Genomic DNA, 26,747 nt, shown 5'->3' on the forward strand with positions numbered 1-26,747 from the left:
CTGTGAAGAGTCAGTCAGCGATATCTACACTGTGATTAGTGATTTTGTCTTCCACCTGATTGAGTGCAATATTGTTGTACACACGATCTTTATCTTGCTTAGATTTTAATGTGCCATCTTCTGAGTTGAGATTGGATTGTTCTGTCATAACTTCGTCAGTAATTCATCTCGTTTTCCCACGACCATATTGTAAGCCCCTTCTGCAACTTTCTGAATGTTTTTCAAGTATTGTTTTTGACTCCATACTCCAAACAATTTAATGTGTTTAAGATCATCAATTTATGTTTTAGATTGTTGTTTAATAGTGTTATTCATGTTCTCAAACAATTCACATAGTCCAACAGTTCATGGCTAATCACTGGTGTGGTAACCCCCATAGTTGAGCTGAATACCAGTTCCTCAAGCAAATTACAATTAGAATTTAACAAAAATTGTTTATCATTTCTAGACTCAAGATTCATGGCAGTATATTCACTCTTAGCATTTTTTGTTTAGCATAGAACATGGCTTATGGTATCTAAAAGTCACACATATTTACAGTTTATTGTTCACAAATTATCATACCCTCTCAATGTTGTTTTTAGCATAATGAGGGACTGGAATGCTGGACACTCACAATTTACTGTAATTCTGATGCATCAGCCATCTCCGAAGATTCTGATGAAGTCATCATCTGAAACACAAGTCTCCTATTGTGAGGTTTCTCTTCATTGCTCACTTCAATGATAATTTACTTATCTCCTTCCAGTAATGAACTGTGTAATCATTAGCATTATTTGGTGACTGGTTGGGTGAAGTTCATTGAGCACAGTGGACTGAGATGCCACTATCAGTTTATTAAATCCTTTGTCGAAAGGCATCATTCGGTTAAAATAACAAAATCATGCTATGCATGTTTCAGTCTTGGATGACATTCTATTCTTGCAAATTACTATTCAATATTCTTCTGTTTTGTGACTCTAAATTAGAACATTATTTGGTTTTCTTTCGAATACTTCCTCCAGAGTCTACTTTCTGTATGTTTTGAAGTTTTTGCATAATCATCTTTTAAATCCTGGTAGTAATTATGAATAATTCTGTATTTGGGAAGAGTAGGATCCAAATATGTCTGTTTATCCACATTTAGGTTTCTTTTAAGGTTTCCTTGTTTTCTTCAAAGCTAATGCCAAGACAGTTCCTATGGAAAGGCCAAGGCACATCTTACCTCGTCCTTATCCTACTTCAGCTTGTGCTCCATCTCACATGACATCGGTGGCAGCAGTGGCATGTTCACTCTCATCTTACTTTCTTCCCTTTTTGTTCATCAGCCTACTGCTGGCTAGTAGTTTGAAGTTTTAACTGTTTACATTTGGTCGTAGATGTATATAAACTAACTTTTGTATACTTTACCTCTACATCTGTACTCTACAAACTACAGTGAAATGTCTGGCAGAGGGTGCTGTTACTTGGTTAACAGCTAAAGCAACTTGTTATTGATTTCACCACATGCCTCAGCAAAATTCAGAAGTGTAGATTGCAAAGAACATTTAATGATAAAAATGATGATGAGATGATGTGTTGCTACAGCAACATGAGATTCAGTGCTATGAATTGGAGGTTTCTTCTGTGGAGTTGTAGGTACAGTCAGCTGAAGCGAAACTATTGATAATGCTGTGTAAATGAGAGAGCAACTGATTAGCCAGATGAATACTTGTTAGTTAGTAGATAAGTAACACAGATAAAAAATATACAGGATGGAACAGTTAACATATTACTGATGAAAGTTAATAAAATGACTGCTGGGGAGAAAACGTTGAAGACAGAAAAATTAATTAATGATTAGAAAGAAAATAAGGAAGAGAGAAAATAGTGGAACAAAAGCCAGGAAAGATAGAAAAGGCAATGGGGGAGAAGACTGAAAATGGGAGTAAGAGGATCAATGTAAACACAATACAGTAAAACGCCAATTATAAGTTTTTCAGCGGACAACAGAAGAAAAATGTATAAGTGTGAAAAACATATATATGAAATATAGCACCATACTATCATATTAATTGGTAAACACAAATGAAAAATCCAGTAAGTAAAAAGTTACATTCTACAAAACGTTATATAGGCTTACTAGGTACCATACATAACATAGATATAAAGAAAAAATGTAAACCTCTACACAGGAGAAAAGTCATTTTGTAAAAAAGTCGGTAATTTTGGCTTGTTTTTTTCTTTGATGTAGTGTAACTCTGTCATTATTTCATCAGAAACACTGTGGCGTGTCACAAATTGTTTAATTATTTCCAACGCATTTAATGCATCGTTAACTGTCACTGAGGAACACTGAGACTCTTCTGTATCATCCGCATCGTCAGTTTCTTCCTCGTCCAGATCCCGTGATGCACATTGAACTATTTCAGCCACAATCACGGGTTCTGTAGTGACGAGGTTTTCATAAACTTTCATGTAATCCACAAATGATGCACTCTCTTTATCACTAGGTGAAATATCGTCAGTATTATCATTTCCACCATGATGATGGACTTCACTTCCAAATCGGACTTTTCGGAAACAGTTACGAATGGTATCGTCTGAAACTCTGTGCCATGAAGCTGCAATTTATTGCATTGCCTATCAGAAGAAACAAATTCATTAATAATTTCTCGTAGTGTTCTTTGGCTCCGGTAGCACAACATGAAATAAATGGCAAGTAAAAATCTTACATGTAAAATGTTTAGTTTCATTTCTTCCTTTTTTTTCCAATGCTTACACACCTGATGGCATGCTGCAGCATTTTGCGATAATGCAACTTGAAATTATGTATTACTCCAACGTCAAGTGGCTGGAGCTCACTCATGCAGTTTTGCTGGAAAGAATTCCACGGTCATATTTCTCAAATAGGAAGTAAGGGGAGGATGTGTTGCACACCTGTCTATGAACAATAAGATCTTCCGGCCTGCTGCACCCATGTTCGCGTCGACACTTCGAAGCCACCTTTAGAAAACTTTTGTCGCAATCCACGATTTCTTGTTTATGTGTATTTCGTGGGAAATGTGACAATGTTCATAAAACAACAGGGCTTGGTAAATTTCTTGATTGTAAGTAGGAGGGGCTTCTCACTCCCATCACTGTTAGCACATAACAGCACTGTTACATGTTGTTTACCTTGTTTTCCTTCGTGGCAGTTCTCACCTTTGAATGCCATTGTGGGGTCAGGCATTACATTGTAAAATAAGCCCATCTCATCTGCACTGAAAATGTTTTTAGGAGCATAGTTCTTTCATACGGGTTTCCTTCCAATCTCGCACAGATCAACACTTTTGCTTTTGACACATACATTCTGACAGCTGATGCCATGTCTTACCTTAAATTTGTGCAGCCAACCTGATGAAGCACTGGAATTTTCCACACAGAGTCAAACTGCAAATTCATTTGCTTTTTCACAAAGCACTGAGCCTCTATAGGAATGCCGTCTGGGCCGCTATAGGAATGCCTTCTACTCTTTGTTGCCTGAACCACTGCAACAAACAATCTTCCATATCGTCATATTTCCTGCCCAGAATGGGTGTCTGCTTACTAGTAGAAATTCCAAACACACATGCACTATCTTCAATTTCCTTTGCCTTTGCAACTATAGAATTTAAAGTAGACACAGAAATTCCTAATTCCTTGGCAATATCCACTCGCTTTTGATCACTGTTTTCCTTCACAACTCTCAAAATTTGTAGCGTTTCAGTGATAATAATGCTTTTCTTTTTTCTTCCACTCATGTTACCAGTTCTCAAAATAATAAGAAATACAATAATATGGTACTATAGCCTATACAGTATGAGGTCTGATGTGTTTCATGATTCCTGAGTGACATGCAACAATTCTTGTCCAGTTGTGCCCAAGTTCAGCAGAAGCCGTGTAATTCCAGGAAAACAAATGAGCGCTACATCTACTACCAACCTTCCCTATGGCTATCACCATTGCTGTAATAGTAAGCTTCATATGTTACACTGTACTTTCCAAAACTGTACAGTCTTTGTATAACATCTGGGTTTCGTGGCGACTCTATTACTGCAGTTTATACTGTTGTTGCATATCTTTATACTGTTGTTGCATATCTGTCAATCTACGAGGGCGGTTCAGAAAGTAACCTCCGATTGGTCACAGTGCGGGTTGTGGGGGGGAGTAGCGACGCCATCTGTGCGTTCACGCACTCAACAGGTCAGTCGGCATCAAGCCGTGGTCGAGTGAACGTCGTACCTGCGCTAGTTTAGTTTTTGTGGCAGTTTGAAATGTGTGCTGCAATAGAAAACCCCGCCAAATGTGAAGTGCGTGCTGTCATAAGGTTTTTTACAGCCAAAGGATATTCTGCGGCAGCTATTCATCGTGAGCTTTGAGCCGTGTACGGACCAAGAGTTATGAGTGAAGGAGTTGTCCGTGAATGGGTACGTTTATTTAAAAGTGGACGAGAAAACGTTCATGATGAAGAGAGGAGTGGTAGACCATCATTGGTGACTGACGAACTCGTTCAGACAGTTGATGCAAAAGTTCGTGAAAATCAACGTTTCTCAATGTCGGAGTTGTCTACTGGTTTTCCACAGATTTCTAAGACTCTCTTGTACGAGATAGTGACAGCAAGATTGGGTTACCGTAAGTTCTGTGCACGATGGGTGCCCAAAATTCTTACCGACCACCACAAAACTCAAAGAATGGCCTCTGCATTAGACTTTCTGTCACGTTATGAGGACGAAGGAGAACCATTGTTAAACAGAATCGTGACCGGTGACGAAGCCTGGATTAAGTACGTGAACCCTGAGACAAAAGAACAATCAAAGATGTGGGCACATTCAAATTCGCCTACCAAACCAAGAAAAGCCTCGCAAGATTTTTCTGCCAGAAAACTGATGGCAACGGTGTTTTGGGATGCCAAAGGGGTGTTGTTGGCTGAATTCATGGAATGTGGTACGACCATTAATCAAGACGTGTACTGTGAAACAATAAAAAAGTTACGACGGGCTATACAGAACAAACGCCGTGGTATGCTGACTTCTGGTATCGTTTTTTTGCACGATAACGCCCGTCCTCACTCTGCTCGCAGAACAACGGCCCTGCTTGAGTCCTTCAAGTGGGACGTTATCAACCATATACCTTACAGCCCAGACCTGGCGCCAAGTGATTATCACCTCTTCATGCATTTGAAGAAATGGCTCGGGGCACAGCGGTTTGATGACGACGAAGAGCTCAAAGATGCGGTCACAGGCTGGCTCCAGGCACAAGCGGGTGATTTTTATGCAGAAGGAATTTCAAAGCTTGTGAAGAGATACGATAAGTGCCTCAATCGCTATGGAGACTATGTAGAAAAATAGTGCAAAGATGTAGTTGTAAGATGTATATATTAAAATATTTTTATTTAACTTGGTGTATTTTTTTAAATCAACCGGAGGTTACTTTCTGAACGGCCCTCGTATAAAACAATCTCAAGTTTGTAACATTAAAAATTAAGTGTTAGTTGGATTCGGATGCTTGCAACAAAGTGGTTTGTGGTTTTCTAGTTGGCAACCTCAGTGCAGTATTAATAGATGGAGCTTAGGCCGGTATTATACTATCAGATTTTCTTTGACAATGATCTTTGATGTGGTGCAAAATCGGGTATTACACTGTCATCGAATATTTCATCAAAGTTCCTTCATAATGGCCGACAATGACTTAATACTAGTCTCTGCAGTTCAATTTTACTTACGGCATCGGCAGTGTAGTGTGCATCTTCATATAATGCAAATGTTTTGTTGTGAAATTTTCATTTTACGAATATAACTAATTTATTGAGCTGACAAGGGCACATACAAGAATCTGTCAACCATAGAGCAAGGACAGATTTAATTATTTACTTCATGGTGAAATGAATTCCCAGCAGTGAATGGTTGTTGCCAACATCAACACACTATGGCACCAATGCCATAAGTAAAATTATACCTGGTCTGCAGTTGCGTGCATTGCAATTGCATTTGCAAGAGAAGCAGAAGGAAAGGAAACATACTTGGGTGAAGCTGTGGACTTCAGATGCGAAAGACATACAACAAAATTTTGCTATGGGAGCTGCAAGTCGAGGACGTAAAGTTGCATGAAAATCTCTTTGGGAATGGAGGAGAGTACATTTCAATATGTGCTCAACAATGTGGCTCCTCATATTATGAAGCTGAACACTCTCCTCAGAAATGCTATATCCGCAAAAGACTACGGATGCAAAGTTCCTTATTACACCATCAAATTTTATTATTATCTAATATTGGCCTTACCAATCTTCCCCCCCCCCCCCCCCCACACACACACACACACACACACACACACACACCACCACCACCACAACCACAACCAACTCTGAAACACTGCATCATAACTTGTGCACACTGGATATTTCGCTGGGACACAAAAAAAAGTATAAGTGAGAATAACATGTAAGTGAAAAACATATAAATGAAGTTTTACTGTCTTACAGATATGTGATCATGATAGTACGAGTAGTGTTGAAAGTGCTGTATGTAAAATTTCATGTTGTACCAAACTAAAATCCAGTTGAGAAAACTAATAAATTATGACACAGAGCTGCTGGCCTGTAACGCTTACCTTCAGGAGACAAAAAATGTAGTGATGCGGATAAAAGACATATAAAAGTAAAAGGGTCACGCTACTTAACCACTGCAACTGAACAATTGTTTCAACAGGCCAAAAAGATAGGCTGGGGAAAGATTAAAAAGAAAGAGCAGGTAAATTAAATCCCAACATGAGAGTGACCCACTTACAGAGAGGGCGAGGGTAGACAAAGTTTTGTATTCTGGGAACTAGATTTTCTAAAACTTATGACAGCATGCAGTGGAAAAGTAGGAAGTATTTTGCAGTATGGATGGCAAATGTGCCGGATGAGAGTATTCATGTTGATTATCATGTAATATTTTTTTCCCAAATAATACTGAATCCATTCTGCTTCAAGAGGCAAATATCCCCCAATTTTGTGTATGAAGCCAGTGTTCAAGTAACTTATGTAGTATAATCTTCTCGTATTTCAACTGCTGTATTTATAGATCTGCAGAGAACATGTTAGTTATCAATTAACACATTCCACACTGCTATGTATGCACCTCTACTGTGCAGGTGCACTGGCAATTTTGAAGCTACTTTAATAGATAAGTGTACAATAACTAAGGTTCTCAAAGGCGCATTTCTAGCATCATTTGAAACTCTATACTTTATAGATTAGGAAAACTGTAAGCTTATATGTATGCTTGTATGGTAGAGGTGTACCAACATTCCCAACATCATGAGAAACCTTCACAAGGAAAAATTTTTAAATTTCCTAACATGATTTCTGGTGTTTGTAATAAAAAGAATTTGGTTCACAGGAGGTTTTTATGTAATATTTTATACATAATTTACTTTCAGGTGGCAATCCTGAAAGCACTGAGTTACACAGAGTCCTACACTGCTGTCTTTGCACCACCATCTGCTTTCTTTTCTTATCCACTTGCTGGTGTCTTTCTTCCCTTTGTTGGAGCAAACTTTGCTATAACGTGTAGTATTTACTTTGTTGGCATGGGAGGTACTTTTCCTGGAAAGTGACAACCAAAATTTCTGTCAAGGCTAGTGCTTGGTGTTGGTTCTAAAGATCGGAAGCCTCCTCCTGTTGTTACCAATTTCAAGCTAACTTTTTATTTTTTATGAGGTCCGTAAGAGAGATTTTCTGTTTACTGATGTGTCTGTACAAAATGAAGAGATATTACAAAAAAATGAAAGAAAAGTTTTTTCCACCGCTTCATTGTTTTTCATGCAAATGGGTAGTAACTGTACAGCTGATCCCCATGATTTACACCAGTCTTGTTCATATTGTAGTCAATTAGAACGTCTGGTTTCATTACTGTTGTAATACCACCTTTTGAATGTACTGGAATATCTTTGGTGGTAACCTGATGTTTTGTGGATAGACAGTGTGCATCACACTTATTTTTCCACAGCGCTAGAATGGGCCCATTCCTCAAAAATATCATTTCATTTTGCTTCAGATTCTTTGTTTTGGTAAGCCTTTTCTGTTTTTCATTACAGTTTCAACAGCTAATGTATTCTTCTCCCACATCATCTTCAGCAGAGGAACATTAATGTAATACCTGCCCATGTAAATACAGCGGCCTTTACCATAATATGGAGAACAGAGTCTGTCTACTAATGCTGGAATACAGTTGTCAGTACTCCTTGATGATCCTCTGTAGACATCGAAGTCCAGGATGTAGCCTGTTGCAGCATTATGAAGTGCATAAAGCTTCATGCCATATTTATTGGGTTTATTTTTCATGTAAACCCTAAAGCCAACATGTCCACTAAATGGACAAATACCTTCATCTATACTCAAATTTTCGTATGACATGAGACTGGATCTACACATGTCGACAAAGAAGTTGAACACAGGTCTAATTTTATCAAGAGGACCGTCGTTTTCCTCCTTTTTTGTGTATGTTGAGTTATCATTGGCATGCTACGTGAACATAATACCGGAAAACCTATCACAGCTCAACAATTGACTCGCAACGCCTGTTTGTAAAAATGGATCAGTTGACCAATAGTCACTAAGCTTTGGTAACTTCACGACACACATATGCAAAACAGTTGCAAAAAAACCATATATTTCGTGTATTGGATCCCATTTGTGCCACATAGAGTTCTTTTTTATTTAATTTCGCCAGTTTTTGTACCTACATGCTTGTCTGTCTCAGTCTTTGTTTCACTTAACACCATCACTAAAAAGTTCAAAAAACAGTTGTAAACATCAGTCCCTTTTCACAAACAAGTGGCTGCAGACTCCAACTGAAATATTGGAAGCTGAGGTTGTGCTCCTGCCAAGTTTTCAGCATTGTGTTGAGGAAGACCTACTGCTGCATTTGTTGCTGTAACATTTGTTGATCATTGTAGCTCCTCTTCTAATGGAAAACCATAATTCAAATTAGATAAAAAGAAAAAGAAAAGACAGTGTGTTTTCTTTACAAATTTTCCGTGTACATCAGTAACCAAAAGAGAGAGGAAAATAAATAAATAAATAAAAACTTTACCTGATTCGTCACTTGAAACACTTTCTGGCTCGTAATTTCTGTCGTCCGAATAAAATGTCAAGAACTTCACTTTCCCACAGGTCTCTACCGTTAATTTCACTCAAAACGCTCATACATAAGCACAAATTTATGGTTGAGCGCCAAGTGAAAATGTCGTCAAAGAACTGATAGCTATAATGACAGATATTCTTCTCATACAACTGATACACAGAATGCAGTTATCTTACAGCCACCAGCCATATAGCACGGTGAAAAACACATTTCAGCAAATGCAAAAGTGGCGCGCCCATACGGGATACAGGCGCCGTCCATACGGCCCAAACGTGCGCGCCCATATGGCGCACACACACAGTGTTGAATGTGTTAAAATTCAGGTACTGATCAATAATGAAGAGCTGAACAAAAACTGGTGTTTTATTACACAAAATACACATTTCAAATATAAGAAACTATAGGCAGATATTTTAATTACTCTGACAACCATCACTACAGTAATGGGACAGTTTCTTCTTCATGGGGTTTCCTTCGTTATCTGAGGCCATATATGAGCTGTGCTGCATTATTTCAATCCTAAAAATGTAATCCTTGTTGTGAAAACTTGCCCTTGTAATGTCATAGAGACGTTTTCTTGATAACTTGATATTACAGCATTTCCCTCCTTACCTGTCAAGAAAATAGTTTCATCCATGTATTTCCCTGGGCTATTACTTTGATAATCAGAAAACTATAATATAAAGATTCTGCACACAGAATAAAGTAACATTTCTGCTAATGTGTAGAATCACAAACCAATCTAGTTCTATTATCTAGTTACCAGCCATTTTTTTAAAATTTATATGCTTCCCCTGAAGGGAAAGTAGGAAGTAATATATACGATTTAGCAGAAAATAAGATGGAATGATTAGTTCTCTCAAAGCACATTGTAAGAATTCCTGGAGTAACATTTTTAACTCATTATAAAATAGATACATTATGCATAGATCACAGTCTCAATCAAATCTTCTGACTTGACATTACTTCAGTTACTTGTGCATCAATGCCACTGCTTATTTATTGGAGCTCAGTTGTCTTATTGTGGCCAAGTAGATGGAATTCCAGTCGCTACGTCTTCAAAAAAAATCTGAAATGGTTACAGAGTCAAAATAGAGACTTCCATGTCAAAGTGGCCAGCATCACTAAAGCACAAAGGTGTCCATCAACTGATGAAATGAATTTTAAACTTTTTTTTTTTTTTAATACTGCATTTGGTCATCTTTTTAAGCAAGCAACATGAAAAAAGCTGCTAAATTTACACAGCTTAATTAATTGTAAGGGCAGCTTAATTAATTGTAAGAGCATATCCTGCTTCAGGGAATACGAGCAAGATTCTCTGCACTTGCTTCCTTTACAAATTAAAATTTGAGTGCTGCAACAACAACTACATGACTGTTTTTAAATTATATTTACGTAATGCTATAGAAATATGTACAGTATATGATTAGCTTGTAGCCTTATTTTTACTGTAGACTGTATCAGCATTGTAAACTGTGTGATACATTCCACATCACAAGCTTAATCCATACAATAAGCAAAAAATTAAATATAAGTAATGGAAACAACCATTCTTACTTTATTAAGAATAATACTGTAGCTCTGTTTAGGATTTTTCATGATGAATAAATCCACTTAAGTTGTACTTGACAAATCCTTTATTTGGATAAAATCATATATTGGTTTGGCCTCCTTTTATATTTTATACTATGGTTTTATTAATTTTGTATTTTGTCGAACAGTTTCATTATTTTTATTTCTTGGCAATTGCATCATACATTGCAGGTCTTGCTTTTTTGTCTGCTCTGTACTAGGCCTATCTTACCTAATGCTAAGGTGGTTTTAGTGCTATTAGTAGTGGGCGGTGTTTAGGAAACAGGGGGGCACGACCATGTTGTTAGCTATGATTTTTCTTTGGAGGTCCCTCCCGCCATTGGTTTTAGTTCCGGGTGGCCTCTCTCAGAAACATGTGTGTACACGGAAGTCTCACTGCAGTTCACGCAGCAGTCTGTTGACTGGTCTTGCTGGGCTTCCACGATATGTGTCATGCTGGACACTTACATGGTAAGCTACTTTTGAGGTTCACATTCTACAGCTTTTATGTTATGAGATCACGTATGCTCCTTGATAAATTTGCTGGATTTTTTTTCACATAACTGCTACAGCTTTCTCGTACACAATGAAGGTATAACCTGATGTTCACAATTGTATGGACCCTTTTAATGTCAATCAATTTTATGACGAATCTGCGTGTGTGTGTGTGTGTGTGTGTGTGCAGTGTTTGAAGATAGGATTTACATCTTGAAACCTGGGTCATGTGTATGATTTTATACAAATAAATGATTTGCCAAGTGTAACTGCAGTGGATTTATTCATCCTGTAAAGAGTATATTATTCTTAGGATTGTTTTAACTATTTACACTTTCATGTCCATATTTCTACAGGAGATCCAGTAGCCCCCAACACAGTAACTACATACCTCCATATACCAATAATTGTGGAAATCTGAAGCATTAAAAAGTCTATTAGTTGCCTACATTATATCGATCTGAACACCACTGGCAAACAATTAAACCTCTATGGATAGAATTACGAATCAATAAAAGACAAAAAAAAAATTTTTTTTAAATGTAAATGCTGATTTGTGATACTTAAGGGTCACAATAAACATATACTGATAATAAATGCATTATGTCATGTTTATATAGTTTGTTATGTAGTGGTTTCTTCTCAATGCACAAATTAACATTACACATCTGGCAGATAACTGACGGACTTTTGGCCAATGCCCAACACTCACTGGACAAACAACCTTTTGGGGAATTAGCTTTGATGCAGGCCCTACATTCTACTTCTTTGCACAATCAGTATCCACACTTTGAGGTCATCCCCTCTTTGTGTTTAGTACCATATCAAAGAAGTGAAAAATGGCCGATGGTAGTACTTCTCCAATCTTATGTCAATTCTGTATGATTAAGTTAGTGACTCTGAAACATCAACTCCTCCCATAAACTTGGAGAGAAGAATAATTGATGGACAGTCAATTTCAAGCATTTTGTATCCAATCAGTGCACCTTACTTATGTGGTACTGCCAGAGGAGGCACAAACAACACTCCCCCTCTTTCCATAAAATACTGCAGGAGTCATTACCTAAAATTCACCTGCAAAAGCTGAAGTTAACAAATTTGTAATTTTCAAAAACTATGCTCAGAAGTTCTAAGAACAATGTCTAACTGTAATCATCTTTTTATCCAGATATATTTCCAAATTTCCTCCATGACGTAATATTTATGTAAGTTGATCAGTTCCATTTTCCAAGATCAGCAATAATAAATATCAACAGATGACACACCTGCATCCATGCCAAACTTCCGAGATGCAGCTGTTCCGCTGGCTGAAGAAATTCTCATAGAGCACTGTAATATCCCATACTTTTAGTCTGAATCATAATGAATTTACTGTGAATGATGACTGCAAGAAAATATTTCTCGCTATGCATATACAGCAATGGATTTTAAGCATTACAAATTTGTCGAGCTCATCCATAGAGGGAAAAATTAGCGATGTGTGCATTATACATAAGAGATAGCACTCATCACTTTGGATTCAGAGAGTCATAATTACCTCTAACTTAGTAACTACAGTACATTTTATGGCAGGAATTCTAAACAAGTCCATCAGGACCTGTCTGTAGTACATTTTTTTTGTTTTCTGTATCATGATGAACACACTTTAAAAATTTCTTAAGCTGCTATCAACTGTTAGTCTATCTTGACATGTGTTACCTTCGTTAATAAATAGTTATGTTATGAACACTGTGGCTCTTCAAGACACCAGTAGTTGTGTAGCAAGTACTTAATTCAAAATTAATCACTTCCCACTGGTGTTGGATGACAAAACTAATTTTATAATGTGCACACATGAATTTCAAAAAATCCAATCTTTATGATTCTCTTAATGTTCTTTCACCTTTGGATTCATCAGTGTGAACAATTCCAAGTTGCACCATGATTTGGAGTCTGCATTAAACTGCACGTCCCTGTTGTGTAACTGGCTGATTGAGTGCCAGTTCAAAGGCTGGAGGAAGACAAATACATACAATCTCCACTAGGAACAAGCCTAGTAAATAACTGTAATATTCAAACAACAGGTTTATTTTTACTTCTTTAATTAAATTTAACTGCTATGATTTTTGCACATGGGAAAGTAAGCTTGGCATTTATCAAAAATCCGATCTGGTATCTACATGCCGTTATAATAAAATAGTGTGAGATGTGAAGATAAACGTAAAAATGATGTTTATTTCACCACATTTTACATGTCTCAACCATGAAGGATTGATGAACTTCACTGTATCTTTAGCTATCCAATTTATGACACACTGATTCGACTAAAATGTGCTACTAAGACGAACACTTTATTGTTATCATGTCTGTTTTTCATTGTTAACATACTGCATTCTAATTAAAGATGATATTCTGCAATTTGTTGAATTTTCTTGTCAAATAATTTTTTGTTTTCTTGTCGCAGGGAGACAACCATGGGTGACATTGCTTTATCTTTCTGCAAGCAGATGCGAACTGCGACAAGAGATGTTCATGCAGTCAGTGATGCACTAGTGAATGCAAAACTTGCATTTGGTAAGCAAAATATATCTTACGTCAGATTTATTGTCCATGAAGACTGCACTCATTTTCCATGTGACTAGTTTTGGTTCCACACGAACCATCTTCAGATCTGAATGAATGTGTGGGTTACAGGAGCAATCTGTTCCATTAACTAGCAAATTTGTGTGTTATGTCACAAGATGTGTAACTAGTATTATAGAGACATTGCGATAAGAGTTTAAATGTTTTTTATAAGTAATCTCCTTTATTGACACAAAAAAATTTCTATGTACTTTTCACAAATCTGAAGATGGTTGTTAAACAGCTGAAACTAGTTGCCTAACTGCTGCTTGAAGCAAAGCAAAGAAATTTATAGTGAACTACAGCGGATTACACGTTTTGTAACTATGTCACAATAAGAATCCATATCGAAAACCGTCCACCAACGACATTACAAACTGCTGAATTACATGCGACACTACCTTTTTTACTTGGTACCTACATCCATTTTCTCCACTGGAGATTTTGGTAATCTGTCAGAGTAATGAATAATAAAATCCCATTACAATATGTTCCACTTGATGCCAGTGTATTTCAAGTTTACTGCCAAGGGTAGCCCTTATGACTTACACACTCTGTGGTGTTATTAGGGGTTTCCACTCATAGGTTTCTTCCATAACACCTCAAACTTTGTTGGTATTGTCTTGTCACTAACATCTCAGTATGTATGATGCCTACACCACCATCTGATGGACAAAGAAATGAAGTGGGCCTTTTTTCATAGGTGATAACACCACTGCAGATAATTATGCCTCATTCCAATATGACCTTGACTCAACATTTTTAGAATGCCAACTAATAATATCATCAGATTTCTCACAAACCTTGGGCCACAAACTATAAGTGTGCACATAGGTTTTCAATGCAAAGATAATTATATGAAGTGCAGGCAGTAAATTTAGGAGGATCCCCTTCTCCTTATTTTCAGCTATTATAAAGAATCTTTGAATAATGGTTTTCATTTTTTGGTATTTAAGCTCACAAGAATGTGTTGTTTTTTTTCCGAGTATGTAAGAGAAGGATGCAATCCCATAAAAAAACCTCAATGTGAGTCAACCTTCTTTTTCTTATTAAAAAAAAAAATTATTGTGTAGTAACTGAATATAAATCCACAGTATGTTGAATTTAGTCTGTATTTTTTATTTCACAGCACTGTCTGACAACACAGTCTGGGCGGATGGACTCCTTGTTTTCTACGAAGTGTTTAGATTCCTGGAAGGTGCAATGGATCGTCATTCGGTATTGGCACAATTAGAAGTGCCTGGATTACGACGCCGAGAAGCATTCGAACGTGATCTTGCACGTTACCTTGGGGAAGGATGGTGTGGACCAAACTACCAACCACGAGCCAGTGTAGCAACATATATACATCATCTTGAAAAACTTGAGAAAGAAGATCCTGTTCTGCTTTCAGCTTATATATACCATCTTTACATGGGATTATTGTCTGGTGGTCAGATTTTAAGACGTAAACGAGCTTTTCGGGAAAAATTACTACCTGCAGGCTGGTGGCATGATGCAGACTCAGACTCTGTAACAGATTTCCATCCACAAAAGCCCTCGGCACTAAAAAAGATGTTAGCTACTGCAATGGAAGAATTTGCTAATGGTTTAACAGCAGACATGCGTGAGAAATTAATTGTGGAGAGCAAAAATGTATTTCGCATGAATAATCTAATTATTAGAAGTGTAAAAGGTACAACACAAGTATTTCTGAAAAAGTGTGTTTATGCAGCTACTTTCCTTTTCTTAATTGTACTGTTATATTTGTACCTGTTTCCAAGGCAAGGTCTGCAGCTGAAGTAACCAGCTGGGTTTCAGAGAAGCAAATTGTCGTTAGAAATTCAGTACTTCTGTTCTCACAATTTCTTTCTCTTTAATGCTTTTAATTTTTGAGAAAAAATTCATGGTTCGTCGTTTATTTTCCTTCATCTTCTCACTGGCTTTACTAGTAAGGAATTTTAGATACTGAAAAGAAATTAGTGCCAAAAGTTTTGTAATAAAACATTTAAAATGTATCGTGTAATTACATAGGATTAAAAAATTATTCCAACAAATAAAAAATACAGACTACAGGGTATTAAAATGTATTTTGGAGTATCATTTGGCTTTTTGTTTTAAGCTATTTCTAAGAGTGAATTTGCAGGGGAGAGTGTTAAAAATTGGGTGAGTGACCTTTCAACAATGTCCACCTTGGTAGCTGCCTGTTCAGTGCAGTGTACTGCTAACCAAAGGTACCCGGGTTCGATTCTCAGCTGGTTCTGAGATTTTCTCCGCACGGGTACTGGGTGTTGTGTTGTCCTTACATTCTTATTGTCATACTTGACATTCCACTACAGAGATGGCTGTATGGGTACGTCCCGTAAGCCAATTAATTAAAAACTCTTCCAACATGATATAGCAATATTTGGTATTTACCTTCAGTTTCATAGGGAACTGACTGTTAATGAAAGGTTTTATTTTTTTATGTCTATCAAAGTCCACTCATAATGATATATTAAACAACAACAATATCACTTAAAATGATACACTGTTTTATGATTACTGTAGGTCAGTTTTCATGTGCACCAGACAAAATAGACAACAAAACACTCAATTACCAGTTTTAGGAAAAGAATATTGTGCAGGGGGAAGGAGAAACTATTTTACAAGGAAAACAACAAAAAGCAACTGCTAAAGAAAATGGGTGAGTATCAAGCAAAGGACAACAGGATCATCATAAAATGTATTGAATCAAACAAACCTTTTGGAAATATCTTTTCTCATCACTTGAAAGATAACTGAAAATAATAATAATAATAATAATAATAATAATAATAATATGAAGGAAAATTAGTTACACATTCCTTAGAATCATTTGAATTTTTATCAAAATGATGTGGAACGAGTCGGCTTACGTGATTAACATTAAATCCAATGAACATCCATACTCCACAAGCCACTATATAGTGCGTAGTGGAGGATATCTTGTACCACAACTAGTTGTTTCATTTCCTTTCCTGTTCCACTCGCAGATAGAGCGAGGGAAAAACGACTGTCTATATGCCTCTGTATGAGCCCTAATTTCTCATATGTTATCTTCTTAGTCCCTACGAGAAACGCTTCAAATGCCGGTTTTCTAAACTTTCTCCGCAGTGTTTTTCAAAATGAATGTATTCTTCCCTCCTGGGATTCCCACATGAGCTCCCAAAGGACATCTGTAACACTTGCATGCTGATCAAACCTACTGGTAACAAACCTAGCAGCTCGCCTCTGAATTGCTTCAGTGTCTTCTTTCAATATGACCTAACAGTGTCAAGCAGGACACTACAGCTTTGTTTTTCCTATTCATCCGCATTAACTAACATTTTTCTACATTCAGAGCCAGCTGACATTCATCACATGAACTAGAAATTTTGTCTAGGTCGTCTTGTATCCACCCACAGCCACTTATCTTCGACACCTTCCTGTAGACCACAGCATCACCAGTGAACAACTGCAGATCGCTGCCCACCCTGTCAGCCATATCATTTATATATATATATAGAAAATAGCAACAGTCCTGGGCCATTCCATGACAAATCATCCAGCCAAAAGTAGATATTACACCCAAGGTTTTTGGATTTGTTCCAGAATTTAAATGTGAAATGCTAACAAGTAGTTTCTGAGTTATTACCGTTTAAAGTTTTAGGCTAGAATAGTTAGTTTTGAAGCTATAGCCTTGAAATTTTCACAGTTTTGTTCAAAGTTAAACACAAACTCAAAATATTGTTTATTTCACAATTGTGACGTAGGCGTAGAAAATTATGAATAGCAAAATTCTCTCCAAACAACCCAATACAACCACATATTTTTGAAAACAGCATTAAACTACCTTTTTAATGGTGCAAAAAATTGGTGGGGTTCTGAGTCATAACAATTTTATCTTATACTCAAATCAAAACAAGTTTTATCTATTCAAAACTTGTAGTACGGCTGTTTTAAAATTCAAATTGGTTATACAGAAGTAAAAGCTTTTAAAACTATAACTTGGAAGATCAGCTGCTTAAAACAGTAATTTATTAGTACATTTTTTTATTATTTATTTTTATACTGGGACAAATATTTTCCTGTAGTTGTAGTTTTAACTTTTTTATTTTATTTAAAGTCAAGAAACCTAAAACACTTTTGGAATTATGAGAAGTGTGTTAAAGTTCAGATAAGCAGTCTGCCTGTTGTCTTCCATCAAGACATGAAATTCAAGTCGGGACATGAATTTCAATGCTTCGTTGGGGGGAAAAAACCCTTAATGGTCATTTCAATGTGATTATTGTACATACTGCTTCATATAAACTTGGTATAATACTTCAAATGAATAATTATTAAACTTTATACAAAGGATTTGTTTGAAAACGAATAATTGCCAACTCGTGTATTCAAATGTAAGTAAACCTATTTTGTAAAATTCTCAATGTATGTATCTTTTATTTTAAAATAACTGATAGATAAAACTTGAGTTTATCCGTTATTTTCACAGTTGTATTATTATATGAATGAACATTATAAATAGGATTTTTTTAGATGTATAGCTGCAAAACTAACAATTTTGCTTCAAATTCTGTAAAAGAATGCACACATTAGTTACATCTTAATCGCCCTCGGAAATACAATTAGCCTAAAACTTTAAACGGTGATAGCTCAGAAACTACTTGTTAGAACTGGATGAGACTTGGAATATTTTCTTGTCTTTATGCATACAATCCCCCCCCATGAACCATGGACCTTGCCGTTGGTGGGGAGGCTTGCGTGCCTCAGCGATACAGATGGCCGTACCGTAGGTGCAACCACAACGGAGGGATATCTGTTGAGAGGCCAGACTAACATGTGGTTCCTGAAGAGGGGCAGCAGCCTTTTCAGTAGTTGCAGGGGCAACAGTCTTTATGATTGACTGATCTGGCCTTGTAACATTAACCAAAACGGCCTTGCTGTGCTGGTACTGCGAACGGCTGAAAGCAAGGGGAAACTACAGCCGTAATTTTTCCCGAGGACATGCAGCTTTACTGTATGATTAAATGATGATGGCGTCCTCTTGGGTAAAATATTCCGGAGGTAAAATAGTCCCCCATTCGGATCTCCGGGCGGGGACTACTCAGGAAGACGTTATCAGGAGATCTGGCTTTCTACGGATCGGAACGTGGAATGTCAGATCCCTTAATCGGGCAGGTAGTTAGAAAATTTAAAAAGGGAAATGGATAGGTTAAAGTTAGATATAGTGGGAATTAGTGAAGTTCGGTGGCAGGAGGAACAAGACTTTTGGTCAGGTGAATACAGGGTTATAAATACAAAATCAAATAGGGGTAATGCAGGAGTAGGTTTAATAATGAATAAAAAAATAGGAGTGCGGGTCAGCTACTACAAACAGCATAGTGAACACATTATTGTGGCCAAGATAGACACAAAGCCCATGCCTACTACAGTAGTACAAGTTTATACGCCAACTAGCTCTGCAGATAATGAAGAAACTGATGTAATGTATGATGAGATAAAATAAATTATTCAGGTAGTGAAGGGAGACGAAAATTTAATAGTAATGGGTGACTGGAATTCAACAGTAGGAAAAGAAAGAGAAGGAAACATAGTAGGAGAATGTGGATTAGGGCTAAGAAATGAAAGAGGAAGCCGCCTGGCAGAATTTTGCACAGAGCATAACTTAATCATAGCTACCACTTGGTTCAGGAATCATGAAAGAAGGTTGTATATATGGAAGAACCCCGGAGATACTAGAAGGTTTCAGATAGATTATATAATGGTAAGACAGAGATTTAGGAACCAGGTTTTAAATTGTAAGACATTTCCAGGGGCAGATGTGGATTCTGACCACAATCTATTGGTTATGAACTGCAGATTGAAACTGAAGAAACTGCAAAAAGGTGGGAATTTAAGGAGATGGGACCTGGATAAACTGAAAGAACCAGAGGTTGTAGAGAGTTTCAGGGAGAGCATAAGGGAACAATTGACAGGAATGGGGGAAAGAAATACAGTAGAAGAAGAATGGGTAGCTCTGAGGGATGAAGTAGTGAAGGCAGCAGACGATTAAGTAGGTAAAAAGACGAGGGCTAATAGAAATCCTTGGGTAACAGAAGAAATATTGAATTTAATTGATGAAAGGAGAAAGTATAAAAATGCAGTAAATGAAGCAGGCAAAAAGGAATACAAACGTCTCAAAAATGATATCGACAGGAAGTGCAAAATGGCTAAACAGGGATGGCTAGAGGACAAATGTAAGGATGTAGAGGCTTGTCTCACTAGGGGTAAGATAGATACTGCCTACAGGAAAATTAAAGAGACCTTTGGAGAGAAGAGAACCACTTGTATGAATATCAAGAGCTCAGATGGCAACTCAGTTCTAAGCAAAGAAGGGAAGGCAGAAAGGTGGAAGGAGTATATAGAGGGTTTATACAAGGGTGATGTACTTGAGGACAATATTATGGAAATGGAAGAGGATGTAGATGAAGACGAAATGGGAGATAAGATACTGCGTGAAGAGTTTGACAGAGCACTGAAAGACCTGAGTCGAAACAAGGCCCCGGGAGTAGACAACATTCCATTAGAACTACTGATGGCCTCGGGAGAGCCAGTCATGACAAAACTCTACCATCTGCTGAGCACGATGTATGAGACAGGCGAAATACCCTCAGACTTCAAGAATAATATAATAATTCCAATCCCAAAGAAAGCAGGTGTTGACAGATGTGAAAATTACCGAACTATCAGTTTAATAAGTCACAGCTGCAAAATACTAATGCGAATTCTTTACAGACGAATGGAAAAACTGGTAGAAGCCGACCTCGGGGAAGATCAGTTTGGATTCCGTAGAAATGTTGGAGCACGTGAGGCAATACTGACCTTACGACTTATCTTAGAAGAAAGATTAAGAAAAGGCAAACCTACGTTTCTAGCATTTGTAGACTTAGAGAAAGCTTTTGACAATGTTAACTGGAATACTCTCTTTCAAATTCTGAAGGTGGCAGGGGTAAAATACAGGGCATTTGGATACAGGGAGCGAAAGGCTATTTACAAATCGTACAGAAACCAGATGGCAGTTATAAGAGTCGAGGGGCATGAAAGGGAAGCAGTGGTTGGGAAAGGAGTGAGACAGGGTTGTAGCCTTTCCCCGATGTTATTCAATCTGTATATTGAGCAAGCAGTAAAGGAAACAAAAGAAAAATTCGGAGTAGGTATTAAAATTCATGGAGAAGAAGTAAAAACTTTGAGGTTCGCCGATGACATTGTAATTCTGTCAGAGACAGCAAAGGACTTGGAAGAGCAATTGAACGGAATGGACAGTGTCATGAAAGGAGGATAGAAGATGAACATCAACAAAAGCAAAACGAGAATAATGGAATGTAGTCAAATTAAGTCGGGTGATGCTGAGGGAATTAGATTAGGAAATGAGACACTTAGAGTAGTAAAGGAGTTTTGCTATTTAGGGAGTAAAATAACCGATGATGGTCGAAGCAGAGAGGATATAAAATGTAGACTGGCAATGGCAAGGAAAGCGTTTCTCAAGAAGAGAAACTTGTTAACATCGAGTATAGATTTAAGTGTCAGGAAGTCGTTTCTGAAAGTATTTGTATGGAGTGTAGCCATGTATGGAAGTGAAACATGGACGGTAACTAGTTTGGACAAGAAGAGAATAGAAGCTTTCGAAATGTGGTGCTACAGAAGAATGCTGAAGATAAGATGGGTAGATCACGTAACTAATGAGGAGGTATTGAGTAGGATTGGGGAGAAGAGGAGTTTGTGGCACAACTTGACTAGAAGAAGGGATCGGTTGGTAGGACATGTTTTGAGGCATCGAGGGATCACAAATTTAGCATTGGAGGGCAGCGTGGAGGGTAAAAATCGTAGAGGGAGACCAAGAGATGAATACACTAAGCAAATTCAGAAGGATGTAGGTTGCAGTAGGTACTGGGAGATGAAGAAGCTTGCACAGGATAGAGTAGCATGGAGAGCTGCATCAAACCAGTCTCAGGACTGAAGACCACAACAACAAACATGCATACAATTCAAATAGACATTTTCATAAACATCTGTGGCAGGTGTATGACTTAGTATGGAATGAGCCTCCTATTGCACTTCTCTGGGGCACTCCTGATGTTGCTGCTGTCCCTGACAAACACTCTTTGTCAAGGACAACATAACGGGTTCTATTACCTAAGAAGTCTTCAAGCCATGTCGCATATCTGGGAGGTTATTCCATATGCATGTAGCTTCGTTAACAGTCTGCAGTGGGGTTCAGTGTCGAATGCTTTTTGAAAATCTAGAGATATGGAATCTGCCTGTTGTCCTTCATCCACAGTTCGGAGAGAAAAGAACAAGCTGGGTTTGCACGAATGATGCTTTCTAAAGCTGTGCAGATTCGTGGACATGAGCTTTTTGGTCTCTGGGAAACTTATTATATTTGAACTCTGATTATGCTCTAGAATTCCACAGCAAACCAATGTTCAGGATATTGGTCTGTAATTTTGCGAGTCTGTTCTTTTACCCTTCTTATACAGGAGTCACTTGCGCTTTTTTCCAGTCGCTTGGTACTTTGTGCAGGTCACGAGATTCGCGATAAATGAAAACTGGGTAAGGGGCAATGACATAGAGTACTCTTTGTAAAACTGAATTAGGATTCCATCCGGACCTGGTGACTTATTTGTTTTCAACTCTTTCAGTTGTTTCTCTACACCAGGGATTCTTACTACTATGTCATCTACGAGTTTCTGTGCAATGGTCTGTTTGTACAATTCACCTGCATGAAAGATTTCTTAAAATTTAAAACTTCGGCCTTCCTTGTGCTATCTTCTACTGCCAAACTATACTGGTCAATGAGTGACTGAATGGAAACCTTAGAACATCTTAGTGATTTTACATACGACCACAATTTTTTGGTTTCACTGCCAGATCGTTAGCCAGGGTATGATGGCGGTAGCTGTTGTATGCTTTGCACATACATCTTTTCACAGACGCACAAGTCTCCACTAATCTTTGCCTGTCCTCATTTGTGCAGCCTCCTTTGAACTGAGGGTGCAACAGCCTTTGCTTCCTCAGCATTTCAAATAAAAATTCATCCACAGGATAGTGGAGTAGAAGTGATTTTAGTAATATAAGGAAAAGATAGATCATTACTCACTGCACAGATGATGAGTTGCAGACGGGAACATTGGCTTTCGGCCAATGCCTTCTTCAGAAAAGGGAAAAAACCACACACACACAAACTGCCATCTCCGACAGCAAGGAACAGAATACAGCTCTCACATGAAACAGAAGCAGCAATCTGGAGAGGGCAGGGAAGGGGTAGCAGGATACGGGTAGGGCGAGAGAAGAGCACTGCATGGCGGAGCATACAGGGGCTAGTGTGTCAACAGGCTCAGCATTGGGAGGCTGTGGGGCATGAAGCAAAAAAAGAGAGGAGCATGGCGGGAAAAGCTGGGCAGGTGCATTGGCAGAGGGAGCGCACAAAGAGGATGAGGGGATGAAAATAGAGAGAAGGTGATACAACCAAGGGGGCAGAAATTGTTAGATGGAGGATGGGGGGACAATAGGTTACCGCAGGTTGAGGCTGGGATAATTTCAGGAGCAGGGAATGTGTTGTAAGGATAACTCTCATCATTGCAGTTCAGAAACGCTGGTGGTGGAGGGGAGGATCCAAATGCCTGGGTTGTGAAGCAGCCACCATTGAAATCAAACATGTTATGTTCAGCTACAGGTTGTGCCACACGGTGGTCTACTTTGCTCTTGGCCATTCAGCCTGGTGGACAGTTAGATGGTAGTCATACCAATATAAAAAGCTGTGCAATGATTGCACCAGAGGTGGTACTCTAGAGTCCAGTTAATTGGGGCTGATGGCTACCTCAAATTACAAAAAAAAACTTGGATAATATGGAAATATCACTATATCAATGGGTAAATCATGAATAAATGTTTAATAAGCACAATGATAAATAAAAAACAATATAGTACATACATGTATTGTATGTAGATATATGGGTACACATTTACAATTTACAAAAATATAAGCTACATTTTAAAGAAGTTGTCCATAGTCCTTTGTTTTAAAATAGAACATTTTTTATGAGCAATGTTGTGCCATCTTCTAAGAAGCAAGAAGTAGCTTCTGCTTTCTGCTCAATACAATGCAATGATACATCTAGTGCTGCCAAACTCTCGGTGTGAGTGATCAATGGCACAGTTTCTTCCGGCAATTCCCCACATCCACCATGCTTTTTCATCAGTTCTGCCAATGGTAGGTCATGTTTGTCTGTACTGTACATATCTGTTTCATTCTGTAAAATCTGGTTCCAAGATCTTTTCAGTGTCTCCGCTTTTATTTCAGACCATGAATTGGCTATCCAATAAACTACGTCTTTAATATTTTTTTCTGTTTCTTTTTTTTAGAAAGTCTTCAATGGTACCTTCACCTTCTGTTGTTTGTAGAAGCATCTGAAGCAAACAACAATAATACCTTTTTTTTCAGCCATCGTAAAACACATTGGTCCATAGGCTGTGTGAACCAGTTTTACCAAGTGTTAAGATTTCTTTGGAAGGCAAGCACTTTTCTTTAGGTATCTTTTGGTCTCTGGGGGGGGGGGGGGGGGGCAGTGCAGAAGCAGTGATATTTTTTAGAGCTAGGCTTAGCAGACTTGCCTATTACCAGCAGCTTCAGTTTGTGGTCCCCACTTGCATTCAATGCAGCAAAAGCTATTAACCACTCCTTTTCTTCTTTTAAGGCTAGAGTTTTAGATGGAAGCATTCTATAATTTAGTCCTGTTTTCATCACAGTTACACAATTGATCAGGAATAAGATTTTTCTCCTTGTATAATTTTTCTTAATTTCTTAGAGAATTTTGTAACAATCTGAGGTCCACAGAAGGCTTTTCACCACAAATTTGAATCTGCCTTATGCTGTATCACTTCTTCCACCTATCCAACCATCCTGAACTTGCAGTAATACCATCCTCACCATCCTTTAACTCATGTCTAAAAAATACAGCTTCTCCATGGAGAATAGGGACTGAAACTGGATTTCCTTTTTGTCTTTGCTGAGTGAACCAAACGAACAAAGCTTCACTCGATTTTTCATACTCTGATTTCTTCACTAACTTCCATTCAAATGACGATATAGAACAGCTATTTGATGAAAACTTCTCTATTTTGTCTCTGTTTCTATGTCAGTCTCCAACTGTCATTTCACTTACTCTCTACCAGCAACAAGTTTTCTTAATGTTTCTCCTTTGTTTAGTTTTTTCAAAGCCTTCAGTTTCACATTCAATGACACAAATTTTCTCTTACTCCCACTACTCATTGTAATGTATGAATTAAAACATTAAGAAACACACAGTTACACATGTAAATTACACTGTACATACATACAAAACTTTAAAATTAACACGACACAGGTGGGCTCAATACGTGTTACTATACAACCAACTACAGCACATACAACAATGGTCAGCTAATGTTGTAAAATGTGTACTGCATTGTTACTTGGGTGTGCTGTATTTAATGACCACTGTTGCTGAGTACGCACAACAATCTGTTTCATGGATTTCTCATTATGTGATTTATGTAATGTGTATATCTGAAGTAATATGTTTGTGGATTCACACTGGAATGCAGGATTTTGTAGGCACAGTATCCAAGAATTACTGGAGTGAGGATTTTGTCAGTGGAGATAAATTTGTGGCAGTTTTACCCTTTATACTTTTATATTATTTTTCTCCATGAATAAAGATGTTGTTCTCAAATTACCCTTACTTAGAAACATATTGATCCTCTTTAGAATAAATTACTTTTTTGCTGTTAAGATGCTCATGTAAATTCTCGCCAACAACTCTACATACATTACTGTTTTTCTTATCTATTGCATGGCACATTATTGGGCACTGTAGTATATTCTTTTTGAAACTAGCACTCAGTCACCAGCTTTTATTTCAAGGGTTGAAAGAAGCTTTTTCAGATCTGGAAACTGATCTTTTGGAATGGAAATGAATGTATTCCCAGCTGCTGTTTCCTTACAATCGTGTAGAATTTATCTATCTGCCTCCATCTTTTGTTGACCAGAAGTAACCAACGTCCAAAGATTGTAGCTAACGAATTGAATTTGGAAGCCAGGCAATGAATTTTATAGAATTTCCTTCACACACCTCCAGATTTTCTATAGCAATGCGTGAACTTAAAACTGTCACCAATGAGTGCTTTTTCCCTGGTAATTTCTTCAGTACTGGAAGTAACAGTGATGTGAACCATTCCTTGAAAGTATTGTGGTGAAACCAAACAGATTCTGTTCTACTCAACCAGGTTCCTTTGGGGGCATTTCATTTCAAGTCCAAATTGTCAACAATTTATCACATTTATAATCCACATGAAGCAGTAACAGCTTGCCCTCAGAATTCTCACAAACCATAAGTGAAGTGCACATTTTTGATGAATTCCTGATTTGGTACAGGTATTTTGTACTTTTCCTTGTCAAGAGCTTTCATCTTGGATCATTCACCAGACTGGTCTCATCTTAATTCTAAGTATTCTAAGGGGAAATATTTTCCAGTTCTGTTTCAACAAGATCAAAAAATTTGTTCACAATTTCTCCATCAATAGCTGCACAACTACATGTAAAATGTTTTGCTGGACACTGAGAAAGAACTTTGCACGAGGGAGCAGTAACTGCTGCGCAGAAGCAAACCCATTTCTGACGTTCTGCGCAGGATGTCACTGAGGAACAGCTCTTGGCGCACGCGATGTGTACATCTGAGCTTTGTGTTGTCGTGGTTCGTCCGTGTTGTGTTTCGTGCGTGTTATCGTTTCCGTTTGGTTATCTTTGTGCAGTGACTGTTTGTCCGAAGTATTTGAGTGTGTGGAAGCAATGCCAGGTTGTGCTGTTGTTGGCTGTAACTTTCACAATCGCAATACAAAAGGGACTGAAATAGTGTTGCATTGTTTCCCACGTGATGAAAGTCTGCAAAAGGTTTGGCTTTCAAAATGCTTTAGGAA

General features: G+C 37.7%; 2 protein-coding genes across 6 annotated transcripts in view; one reads left to right on the top strand and one right to left on the bottom strand.

Moving 5' to 3' along the window:
* The window catches only part of LOC124613603 (heme-binding protein HMX1), a 67,631-nt gene extending 51,790 nt beyond the window's left edge, over nucleotides 1-15,841 (top strand). For both annotated transcript variants that reach the window (XM_047142321.1, XM_047142328.1), the window contains exons 3-4: nucleotides 13,615-13,724; nucleotides 14,902-15,841. In XM_047142321.1, coding sequence (XP_046998277.1) covers nucleotides 13,625-13,724; nucleotides 14,902-15,557 — 756 coding nt within the window. In that variant the 5' untranslated portion in view covers nucleotides 13,615-13,624 and the 3' untranslated portion in view covers nucleotides 15,558-15,841. The remainder of the gene's footprint in view (nucleotides 1-13,614; nucleotides 13,725-14,901) is intronic.
* The window catches only part of LOC124613619 (tRNA wybutosine-synthesizing protein 3 homolog), a 77,758-nt gene continuing 54,424 nt past the window's right edge, over nucleotides 3,414-26,747 (bottom strand). Inside the window, exons 4-5 of one of the 4 annotated variants that reach the window (XM_047142345.1) lie at nucleotides 15,525-15,719; nucleotides 9,450-9,716 (exon numbers count right to left, since the gene is read on the bottom strand). In XM_047142345.1, the coding sequence (XP_046998301.1) occupies nucleotides 15,588-15,719 (132 nt within the window). In that variant the 3' untranslated portion in view covers nucleotides 9,450-9,716; nucleotides 15,525-15,587. Of the gene's footprint in view, nucleotides 3,489-9,449; nucleotides 9,717-9,982; nucleotides 10,174-15,524; nucleotides 15,720-26,747 lie in introns of those variants that run through there. The other 3 variants (XM_047142338.1, XM_047142350.1, XM_047142356.1) reach the window with 3 other exon arrangements.

The sequence above is a fragment of the Schistocerca americana genome, chromosome 1 (genome assembly GCF_021461395.2).
Source record: "Schistocerca americana isolate TAMUIC-IGC-003095 chromosome 1, iqSchAmer2.1, whole genome shotgun sequence".
NCBI classification, from domain to species: Eukaryota; Metazoa; Arthropoda; class Insecta; order Orthoptera; family Acrididae; genus Schistocerca; species Schistocerca americana.